At 35.6% G+C, this 12,658-nt stretch overlaps 1 protein-coding gene and 1 pseudogene across 1 annotated transcript in view; both read left to right on the top strand.

The window, feature by feature from the left end:
- Positions 1-11,728, top strand: part of LOC134367121 (speedy protein A-like) — a 28,763-nt gene extending 17,035 nt beyond the window's left edge. Inside the window, exons 5-6 of the mRNA XM_063083757.1 lie at positions 5,291-5,591; positions 11,682-11,728. Coding sequence (XP_062939827.1) covers positions 5,291-5,591; positions 11,682-11,728 — 348 coding nt within the window. The remainder of the gene's footprint in view (positions 1-5,290; positions 5,592-11,681) is intronic.
- On the top strand, positions 888-1,507 carry LOC134367122 (high mobility group protein B1-like; annotated as a pseudogene).
- Positions 11,729-12,658: the final 930 nt, after the last annotated feature.

Below are 12,658 nucleotides of genomic sequence, written 5' to 3'. Positions count from 1 at the left end.
AAGAGTAAAGTCTTTTCCCCTTCTTACTCTGCTCTTATCATGTAAGATAAGGTTACCTTCTTGAACATCAGCGCCTTTAAGGTGGGATGTATGTATGTTGGTGATGGCTTTGTTTCTAGACTGGTTCACAGATAATGGAGGATGCATATTTAATGAGAGTTAGACTCCAATACTAGTCCCTTTCATGCATCATGGAGAATAGTAATTTAATCAAGAGGAAGCTTTTCTCTATTCCTGTTACATACTCTGGCCTAGGTGCCACAGAATCATCATAGGTGAGTCCTCTGTTAGCTACTACTTGATTCCAGATTAGGAATTTAGAAAGCAGTGTTTTCGGACAGAATAACCCAAGGACAGTATGCAGAAGACAGCCAATGTAGGAACTGTACTGGGAACTGCTAAACTTAGCTCAGGAAGCAAGGGTGTGAACTGGGTTGATAGCAGTGCTGAAAATAAAATTGATGTTAGAAATGTTACAAAATTACCAGTTATTACTTGGTGACCCCTTGGATATAGGGCATATGGAAGAGGGATCTGTAAGTTTCAAATTTATATAGCCGGAACAGTAATGGATTCCTTAATGGAAATAGGTAAGGTTACAGAAGCAAGCTGGTTTATTGGGAAGATAAGGTATATGGTACTTAGACATATGAATTTTAGGTGAGAACTGGATAATTAAATGAATTATGGACAGTAATGGTAGATGACTTACCATATATAAGTGATGTTTAAAGCTTAATAGAGAAGATAAGAGATTGAAGGCAAAAGTAATGCCCATGTTGTTTGAGGATTGCAGTACATTGAGGTCCACAGAGACAGCGCAGGGCAAGTGAGAGCCAGATGGGCCCTGGGCGACTCTGTGCCTCACTGAGGAAAAATAACTAAACATGGGCAAAGGAGATCCTAAGAAGCCGAGGGGCAAAATGTCATCATATGCATTTTTTGTGCAAACTTGTCAGGAGGAGCACAAGAAGAAGCACCCAGATGCTTCAGTCAACTTTTCAGAGTTTTCTAAGAAGTGCTCAGAGAGGTGGAAGACCATGTCTGCTAAAGAGAAAGGAAAATTTGAAGACATAGCAAACGCGGACAGAGGTCTGTTATGAAAGAGAAATGAAATCCTATATCCCCCCTAAAGGAAAAACAAAAAAGTTCAAGGATCCCAGTGCACCCAAGAGGCCTCCTTCGGCCTTTTTCTTGTTCTGTTCTGAGTATCGCCCAAAAGTCAAAGAAGAAGATCCCTGCCTATCCATTGGCGATGTTACGAAGAAACTGGGAGAGATGTGGAACAACACTGCTGCAGATGATAAGCAGCCTTATGAAAAGAGGGCTGCTAAGCTGAAGGAAAACTATGAAAAGGATATTGCTGCACACCGAGCAAAGGAAAGCCTGATGCAGCAAACAAGGTAGTTGTCAAGGCTGCACAAAGCAAGAAAAAGAAGAGGAGGAGGAAGACAAGGTTGAAGAGGAAGAGGATGAGGAGGAAGAGGAAGGTGATGATGGTGAATAAATTGGTTCTAGAGCAGTTTTTTTCTAGTCTGTAAAGCAATTAACCCCCCTGCACACAACTCACTCCTTTTAAAGAAAAAAATTGAAATGTAAGGCTGTGTAAGATTTGTTTTTAAACTGTACAGTGTCTTTTTTTTGTACACTTAACACACTACCGAATATGTCTTTAGATAGCCCTGTCCTGGTGGTATTTTCAATAGCCACTAACCTTGCCTGGTACAGGATGGGGATTATAAATTGGCATGGAAATTTAAAGCAGGTTCCTGTTGGTACACAGCACAAATTAGTTATAAATGGGGATGGTAGTTTTTTTCATATTCGGTTATCTCTGATGCAGCGTATACAAAATAATTGTTGTTCTGTTAACTGAATACTACTCTGCAATTGCGAAAAAAAAGTTGCAGCTGTTTTGTTGACATTCTGAATGCCTCTAAGTAAATACAATTTTGTAATTAAAAAAAAAATATATATATATATATATATACACACACATATATTGTTTGAGAACTTGCCAGGCAGTGTTCTAAGTACTGGACATGTATGAACTCTTACAATTCTTTTGTTTAATTTATTTTATAATTGAAACGCATTGATTGTAGATATTTATGGGGTGCATAGTTATATTTCAATCCATGTATATGATGTGTAGTGATCAAATCAGTGTAGTCTGTAAAGTCATCATCTCACAACAATTCTGAGAGCTAGCTAGGTAATCCCAGATAAGGAAACTAAGGCACAGAAAGGTTAAGTGCTTCTTCAAGGACACATAATTAGTAAGCCAGCTCACTGGTATTCAGATCTAGGCAGTCTGACTCCAGAGTCAGTACTTTTAGCACCTATGCTATACCTCAAGATCACAGAGAAGTAGAGTATAAATAGAGAAAAACAGAGGGCCAAGTATTAAATTTTAGGAACACTCACCAAAGGAACCCCCCCCATTACTAAAAATGACAGAAGACTAAGATAAAGTAAAAAGGAGGATAACATTTCTAGTATGTAAGCTGCTACCAATGCTTTAGAGCAGTCACATTCATGAATCATAGCATTTGAGGACTGAAAGTGACCTGTTTTCTCATGTAGAAAAGACATTATGTGACCCAGAAAGTTGTATGATTTGCCCAAGGTCATAAAACTGATAGTATTAAGACCAAAATTCAGCTCTCAACCCTGGTACATTTTTATTTTTAATTCACTGCTTTTATCACAGTAATACTCTAACTATATGATAGAGGGGAGAAAGATTACTGCATATGAGTGTATAAAATATATACAGACATATTATAAAATAAACAAGTGTGGGTGTGTATTTTTCTAGCTGGGTTAGCATATGGAGAGACTATAATACCTAGCTTATTGCAAAAATAACAGTTTGTCAAACTTTCCATTTTGTGCCCTTTGCTTCCAATTTCCCTCCGCTCTTCTTGCTAGACTCTGCTATAGGATTCCTACAAAAATCATGTTGTTGAAGGTTCATAATGTCAATGGCCTCTCTAAGTCTTAATTATCTTCCTCAGTCACTAAAAATGATCTATCATCTCCACATCAGCCAGCTGCCCCTCCAAAAAAATACCTGAAAGCTGGAGTTTTTAGAAAGGTGGGATTTATGCTGGGTCTTGAGGGAATATAATACTAAGACAAAGGGAGAGGACATTTCCAGACACAGGAAATAAAGATATGGAAGTGTTGAAGAAAAAACAGTAGATAAATATGGAAGGAATAAGAAATTCGAATTCTACTTCCTCATCTTAGGAAGCTTTGAAACTAGTTGTATATTGTTATAGAAATGTTTACAGTTAGAGTTATCTTTATTTTCTTCTACTTTTTATATATATATATATATGAAACTTTATTACATATCTTTAGTTGAAAACTTTTTTGAAGGATTATAAAATCAGTTCTAGGAAAAAAAATAACATAGGATTGTGTCATTATCTTGAGGGAGACCATATTAACCCCATTTTCTGGGAGAAGTAGTCTAAATCTGGAGTTTGTTCAAAAGGTTTTTACTTTTACCAGCAAAAGCTTTCTTTCCAAACAAAATTGTAGCCACAATCCCCCAAACTGAGCTGCTCTGCCTGCTCCATCTTCCCTTTCCCCCTCCTGGGGCCCCTAATAACACCTCCATGAAACATTAGGGCTCTCAAAAGAATTTGCAAATCACTAGTCTAAGCAATTGAAAGTCACTGTTTAGCTCTCACATAATACAATTCTTATTTACTTTGTGTTGCTGATAACTGCAACTAGAGTTTTTGCTTAGAATGCTTAGAAGTTTTCGATTCCATGAGGTCAGCACATAGGTACATTTTTTCTAGCTTTACTTCTTAAATGGCTATCATTTGCTAGATGCTTACTAAGTGATAAGGATTTTACATATATCATCTAATCCTTAGAACAATCCTGTGAGGTAGATAGTATCCCCATGTTACAGATGAAGAAATTGAGCCTCAGAAAGATTAAATAACTTACCCAGTGTTATTCAGCTAGTAAGTGGCAGAGCCAGAATGAGAAACTTAAGTCTATCCTGACTTAAAGCCCATGATTTATTTAACAGATTTTACAGAACAATGCCTGACAGATAGTGAGGACTCTAAGTGTTTTATAAATAATACCTCATCTAATCCTCACAAAAATCCTCTAAAATAGACACTCATTATCTCCGTATTACACATGAGGAAACTGAGCAACAGAGAGATGAAGTAATTTACATGTGTTCTTATTCACCATATCCCTTGCCATAATTGCAAACACTTTAAGATTAGCCTAACAGACATACGTAGTTGGGAACCTCAATTAAATTTTTTTAACCCAACGCATTCCAAAGTATTGTTCTGGGCTAACTGTATTATCTTTCCCGAACTTAGAATATTCAGAATTAAAAAGAAATATAGTCTGGAAGTTTGCTTCAGTCCTTTTTCCTGTTTGGAATAATTTAAATGCTGTCAGCCCTCCATATCTGAGGGATCCCCATCCGTGGATTTAACCAACTGCAAATTGAAAATATTCAGAAAAGAAATTGTGTCTGTACTAAACATGTAGTCTTTTTTTCTTGTCATTATTCCCTGAACAATTCAGTATAATAACTATTTACATAGTATTTACATTGTATTAGATATTATAAGCTAGAAATGATTTAAAGTATATAGGAGGATGTGTTTAGGTTATATGAAAATACTGTGCCATTTTGTATCAGGGGCTTGAGCATCCATGGATTTTGGTATCTGAGAGAGTTCCTGGAACCAATCCCCCATGGACACCAAGAGATAGCTGTACTTTGTCAATTATTGTTTTAATGATCCAAAGCAATGAATCAGTTTACACTTATCTGAGGGGGATACGTTTCCAAGACCCCCAGTGGATGCCTCACCCTGCAGATAATATTGAACTCAATGGTATTTTTTCCTGTATGTACATACCTATGATAAGTTTAATTTATGAATTAGGCACTATGGAGATTAACAATAACTAATAATAAAATAGAACAATTATAACGGTATACTGTAGTAAAAGTTATGTGAATGTGGACCCTTTCTCTCAAAATATTTTATTGTATGTAATATTTGCAGACTGCAGTTGATCCTGGGTAACTGAAACCGTGGAAAGTGAAACCTCAGATAAGGGGGGACTACTTCTTAGTAATACTGCCTTATCTGGAGATTTTTTTAAAAAATCAGTAACTTAGATTTTTATCTTACTTTTAGAGACAGCTGTTCTTTTCTGTTATAATTTTTGTACTTAATTTTACTAAAATCTTACTAAAATTCTAAAAGTATGCTTTGCACTATAGGTTATGGCCATTGCACCAACCCATTATATATGGCAACGAGAACGCTCTGTGCTTCACAGTGGAGCTGTCAGAAGATACAACAGACTTGAAGTTCAATTGCCCCAGGAACCTAGTGCCAAACTAGTAGATTGTTCATGCTGTGGTAAAACAGGAAGAAAAAGATATGTTAGACTGGGATTGTCTACATCATCATCATCCAGTGATACAGTAGAGGTGAGGGAAAAACATTCTCAGGAGTTACACAACTCAATCTCAATGGACATAATAGTTGATCCTTCTCCAGCTTGTAGCTATTCTCAAGGTATGATTCAGTGATACGCCAGAAATAGATTTATGCATATTCGTTATTGAGCTCAAGTTAGTCCTTACAGGCATGGATACATAATAATTTATGTACTACAACAATATAAGTTAGGTTAGTCTTGGAATTTTTCCCCTTTCAGTTACCACTTTTTGTCTTGTGTCCTTATCTGTTTTGTGGTAGCGTACATATACAAAAAGGATTAATGTGATATATTAAATTGAAACCTAATGCAACATAAGCCTCAAGCAGTTTAAGAATTAAGTATTTTAAGAGACTGAATCATTTCTTTGAAATGTTTATTTTATTAAAAAGGGGTTTCAAGGACAGGCCAGTTAGCTCACTTGGGACAGCATAGGGCTGGTAACATCAAGGTCACAGGTGTGGCTCCCTGTACTGGCCAGCTGCCAAAAAAAAAAAAAAAGGAATTTCAAGAAGAAAATTAATTTACTTGTAATCTCATCATCTAACTATTTGTTTCCTTTTATATACTTTATTACTAACAAAATCAGAACCATACTATATCAAGGCCTGCTTTTTTTTTTTTTAATCTTAAAGCATTTTCCCATGTCATTGTTGAGTCTTTGAAAACCTAATTTTTAATCTTGACCTGTTATAAGAACCATAATTTATTTGCATATTTCATTTTTGTTGGGGTTTAAGTGGCTGTAAACAATACCATATTAATTAGAAAATAATCATATGAATTGGAAATACAACCACACCCTAATTTTCATTCAAATTATTTTTATATAAATATAGTAGTTCTCTGACATTTCTAGATTCAAAACAGTACTAGAATAATATTCTACTATCAGTGATCCTTTTAACATCCTATAAAGCCTTTCTTCCGGATTTCCAACCAACTGAAGATAGGACTGACAGATTTCTCATGATCCTTTCTAACTCTGTCATGAGAAATTAGCAGACCCACAGTATTTCAGAATTTCACCTATTTATTTTTACCACGTCCCTATGAGATTAACAGTGGCTACCGAAGCTTTACTAAAGGGGGAAACTAGACTCTAAGACTTTTGAAGGTAGATGTCATGCCTAGTCATTGTTCCCTTCCCTGGCAATAACAATCACTCAAAAAATTTGACTAACAAGTATAGTCTCTTCCTTTTCAACAACTCCAAGGATAATGTTTATTTTTTCACTCATGTTTGAAGGTAAATAGGGTCCACCTTAAGCTAAATTAAAAGAATTGCATTTTAGCATCCCTCCCCTTTCTCCCAGCTCCTTTAGGCTTTACACTCTTTGATCCTCATAATAGGTAAGATTTACTGGATATTTAAAATGCCACAGGCAATAGAGTAAGCATTTTACATTCATAATATCATTTAATATTCACAGCTAACCATAAGGTAAATAGTAGTATCTCCATTTGGCAGATAAGGAAACTGAGACTTCGAGAGGTTAAGTAATTTGCCCGAGGTCGTGGAATGGCATTTGAATCCACGACTGACCCTTGACTAGAACCAGAATTCCTAACTATTATGCTCTACTATGCCTTCGATGAAATCCTGCCTTTGGCAGTGACAGTAAACTGTTACAGAAGTCGAGTGGTGAAATTAAGAACCAAGTACTTGATGAAAGGTTGTATTGAGGGAGTTGAGGGAGAATTCCAAAGACCATCTGAACAGATATGTACAGAAAGCAGAACAGAAACAGTTACATTTTATTCAGATTAGCTCCTATAGATAGATATTTAAAATGGTAAAACTATAATCTAGGCCTTGACATCACAACAGGAATTTGGAGCCCACACAGGGAGTAAGAGACTCTGCCAGTCAGTGTGCTTTGGGAACAAAGCAGGTCTTTGACTATGGATGAAAAGTCAGGTATTGATTTTAGAAGGAACTGTGATTTCATCCTGCCCCTGGATAAAAGCCTTCATTTAGGATTCATAGGTCCTATACAGGAAGCAACAAGTATTTACCCATCATTGTCTTATTCTCAGTTTAACTGAAGGTTAACTGTAAAAGCTTTTGTTTCAGAATACAAGTATAGGCAACACAAAGAAAAAGTATTGATCACACACACATTTGACCAGTAAAAATTTATATTCATTTTCCTCCAATAGGCTTAACAGAGAGTGAACTAATCAGGGTCGGGGGGAGGGAACAGTGGAGGGTAATAGGGACACATGATGTTATCAAGAGTGGGCTCAGTCTCTCACTGCCTAAGCAGCGTCAGATTCCCAGTAGTGACCTCTGCTAGCAAATTTTTCTTCCTTCAGTCCACATAAGGTTGGAATTACCTTATGATTTGTAGTTGCAGAAAACTTAATTCAGCATTCTCCAAGAGAAACAGAAGAGCTGATGCTCTGCTCCAGGCTTTTATACTAAAATTTAGTATAGATGGCTATCAGTACTTCCACCTTTGTTTCAAACACAAGCAACTTCTTCATTTTCAGGTAAAAACATGTTTTTCTACCCTTAAAATTTTTTTCATATAAACAACATGTTCAAAACACAAGTTTTACATAAACATGTTTATGACATTAAGAATAAAATGTTTTTTCAATTTGACAAGGTGGGGTGAAAACACTGTCAAAACATCTCACTTTGGGGAGTGAGGAATAGCTGAATCATTCTTTACAAATTTACATACATCACAATCACCAATCATGTGCCAGGAGTTTATAAAGGTAATCTCACTTAACACTCAACCCCCAAAGAAATCTTGAAGTGGCATTATGATGCTCGTTTTACTGATGAAAAAAACAAACTCAGAAAAGTCACATCGTTACCAGGTAAAACAATAGCAATAACAAAAACAGGATGGGAACCCAGTTCTATCCGAATAAACAGCACATTTTTAATTTAACAACATTTGTTTCTCTTTACCTTATGCTGTCTTACGCCTTATGACACCTAGGCTGGTCCAGGTGAAACATGGGTATGTATTATGTATTATCCTGGGACAACTGACATTTTAGAGTGAAGTCAAGGGAAAAAATATACCAATCCTTAGCCTGGGTCATGAAGGTAGTCACGGAACAGTCCAACTATTAGATAATCTAAAAGCAAATACTTTTTCCTCAAAATTAGATCCTGCTTTGAACTTTCTCATTTATTTTTGTCATTACCACCGTCCTAGTTATCCATGGTTAGGATCTTTATATTTAAGGCATAATCAGGAAATATAAATTAATAATGTGATAAGGGCTATGCTAATTATATGATCAACACTTAGAAGCACAAAAAAATTCCAGAATTAATTCTGTGGGGTGTGTGATTTGGTGAAGCTTTTCAGAGGCAGTAATAAACGAGCTGGGCATTGACTGAGTCCTGTTATGCCCAGAGAAGTAAGGGAAAGGGCTTCTGAATAGCAGACGTCTGAAAATACTTTTATTCTTTCCCTCTATATCCAACAAGTCACCACCTTAGTTCTTCTACTCTCTCTCTCTCTCTCTCTCTCTCTCTCTGTGGATTTTAAAAAGATGACTGGTAAGGGGATCTTAACCCTTGAATTGGTGTTGTCAACACCACACTCTCCCAAGTAAGCTAACCAGCCATCCCTATATAGGGATCCGAATCCATAGCCTTCGTGTCATCAGCACCACACACTCCCAAGTGAGCCATGGGCCGGTCCTACAATATGTTTTCTATCTGCCCTTTTCCCACTACTAATCCCATAGTTATGTCTAAGAGTACTTAGAAAAGTTCAGGGCAAGATTCGTATTATCTTTTAATTCTATTTTTCTTCAAACATTTTGAAGTACCCTTGCATTACTATGAAATCTGATTTAACAGTTTTTTTCCTCCCTTTAAATACTCAGACACCACTAACAGATCAACTTACTTAAAATATCTTCTTTTAAATGACCATGAATCTTTCAAAAGTTCCCACTGCCTCTGAAATATAAAGTTCAAAATCAGGGCTGGCCAGTTAGCTCAGTTGGTTTGAGTGTGGTATTGTATCAACAAGGTCAAGAGTTCGGATCCCTGTACCACACAGCCACCGAAAACAAACAAACAAAAAGCAAAGCCTTCCACAATCCACAATATACACAGACATCTAAATCTCTCCCTAGACCAACCAAGTCAACAGATGATATAACTCATAGTCCAGTGTGGGCTTAAAGCAATCAGCAAATGTTACTGGTCATTTACTGGATGGAAAAGGCAGGGCCTCTGGAAAGCATTGGAAAGACAGTTTTGAGACAGTCCCAAATCTCTGAAAGTTTACAGTATGATAAATGAGAGCCAGACATGGACAAAGAAGGCTAACATTAGAAGGCATCTGTCCTGTGAGCCAGATCATAAATATACGCAGTGTTCAGAGGAGGGCCAGAGAAAGGGCTCAAACCGGTCCTTCATTAAGTATATAAATATATACTTAAGTAGTTTGGTCTTCAACTCCACTTAAAGTTAGAATGAACACTGTTAGAGAGGCCTTGTTCATTTCAACATCCACTGAGCACAATGTGCTGAACAGAAGCTAAGTATTCTACATGAAACAGGAGTAAAGGGCCGAACTTTTCTTTGCTGTTAAGCCAGTCTCTCTCCAAGTAGACAATTAGGATCTGACGCATAACAGGCATTCAAAACAATAAGAGAATAACAGAATTTTGCTAGTAGTTAAATAGAAGGCCAGAAAAAAAGGGAGTAGTCCATGATGGAATTTAAAAATGTACTTCACAGCTTCTATATATCTGGAGATGTTATGAAAACTTTAAAGGCATAATTATTGTATAGGTTTTCAGGTAGTTATACAGAAATGTAACACCGGAAAAATACTCTGCTACTGATTCAATTAGTCCTCCAAATGCAGCTAGAGTGATATTTTTCAAAACAAAAATATAAGCTTATTATCTCTTAATTAATTCAATGGTGCCCCATTTTTCTTAGGATAGACAATCTTTCCTTTACAGGCCTATAAGATCTTGCATGGCCTGACGCCCATCTATCTTTCCAGTCTTTTTACTTAACCGCAACATCATTGGCCTTTTTTGTTCTCATTTTCTGTGCTGTAGTTAATTCCTACTTACCATTCGGGTCTCAGCTCAATTGTCACTTGCTACAGCAAAACCCCTATTTTGCTTACTCATAGTACCCTGTACTTCTTTGGAGCATTTAAAACAATTTTAGTCTTATATTTCTATTATTCCTTAATGTCTAGTTCTACCAGATTATAAGCTCTATAAAGGCATAGATTTTAGGTTAAATTTTCCATAGTCTGTAAAATATTACTAAAAAAAATTTACACACACACACACATATACAATATATATATATATACATATATATTTGGGCGGCTGTCCAGTACGGGAATCCAAACCCATGACCTTGGTGTTAAGGCTATATAATAATTTTAAATAGTTCTAGACTAAGGGATAAATTCAGGAATAGCAGCACATGTCCTCTCAGGCATTACTACAGGTTGGGCATCGCTAATCCAAAAACTGGAAATCTGAAGTGCTCCAATATCTGAAACTTTTGAGTGTCAACATGATGCTCAAAGGAAATGCTCATCAGAGCATTTCAGATTTTGGATAAGGGATTCTCAACTGGTCTGTATTCTGCAAATATTCCAAAATCCAAAAAAATCTGAAGTCTGAAACACTTCTGATCCCAAGCATTTCTGAAAAGGGATATTCAACCTGTATTTTAAAACCTTTAAAAATACCTATATTTAAACAACAAACTAACCATTCTAAGCTTCTGTTTGTTTATCTGTAAAATATGAACGACCATAAATATGAGTTGCTCATATTAACTAAAAAAAATACATAATGTATGGTACATGGCAAATGCTAAATAACTGGTCCCTATGAATAATAATAAGTCTATTCTTATTAATTCATGTTTCCCAAACATTTGATTTATATCATAACATAGAACAATTCTGAAGTTATTTCAACCTGGTTAAAAAGGTTTTAAGAGGAATAACAGAGATTCACGGATTGTTACATCTTTTATTACAATTTTAAAGGTGATTTATCATTCTTATCATTTTCCCCCTATTATTTATTATAACCCAGATTTCTTTAATATTTTAAAGATACATACAACCATTGAAATATGTATTTAAAATATACAGATACATAAAATTAATCTTAAATTGCATACTTTATTTCAGTAGCCAATGACCATCAGTCAAATGAAGAAAGGAAACCAATTTCATGAAGACAGACAAGTCTATGGAGTGGTTTACTGGAAGTGAAGAAAGAGATGGCTCAAGGAAAGCAACTTGGAATCACTCACTACAAAATGTCAAACTGCAAGACAAGTGTCCAAATGAGACATTTAGGCAGTTCTGAAATGTTACATATCTTTCTTTAGCTTTTGTTACTTTTTCAAAATTGTATGTAAAAGTTATAAACATCATTGTAATAGTTAAAAATACCAATCTATGAAAGTAGTGGTTTGCAACACAAAGTTCTATTCTGATCCTCTTCTGTCTTCAAATCAGTTACTGTCATCTGGGGTACTCAGTTAAATTGTGGTTTGTACTTCTTCAACTTGACAAGAAAAGCTGATTTAAGAGAGAAAAAAAGTAAGTCATGAATTAGAAGAAAAAAACACCGTTTAATATAAATAGTCTGAAAACATGACTTACCTGTATGACCAGTTTGCCAGTGTTTAGGTCTAGCAATATAGGGAAATGATCCATATGGAAAATCAGAATGGGATTCTTCTGTTGGAGAAAAAAATATTTTATATTGTTCACAAAAACTGTTAAAATAAAAATTACTGTCCCTTTACACTAAGTTTTTTTCTCTCAAACATTTTTTCTAGTGTTTGTTCTGGAGCCACTCTGCCATTTATTGTATAGAAACAATTTGTCAATGATTACATGATAAAGTTATCTATGGCTTTATAACCAAATGGATAAGCCCATATCATAAATCAATGGATATCTGAAAACTTTTTCATGGTTTAAGTAATGCGTGCACACAACAAGGACCTACTCTTAGTCCTTTGAAGAATCCCAGCAGCATTTTAGAAGTTGCTTTTTAGAATACAAGCTATTGGCATAGCAGATCCTATTAAATTCATTTTCTTCACTAATGATCACTGATTTAAATTAAAAACATTCCTTAGTGTATTTAAATT

The sequence above is a fragment of the Cynocephalus volans genome, chromosome X (genome assembly GCF_027409185.1).
Source record: "Cynocephalus volans isolate mCynVol1 chromosome X, mCynVol1.pri, whole genome shotgun sequence".
Classification (NCBI taxonomy): Eukaryota; Metazoa; Chordata; class Mammalia; order Dermoptera; family Cynocephalidae; genus Cynocephalus; species Cynocephalus volans.
The sequence above is the reverse complement of the archived record's forward strand: the minus strand, read 5'-3'. Positions and strand labels throughout refer to the sequence as shown.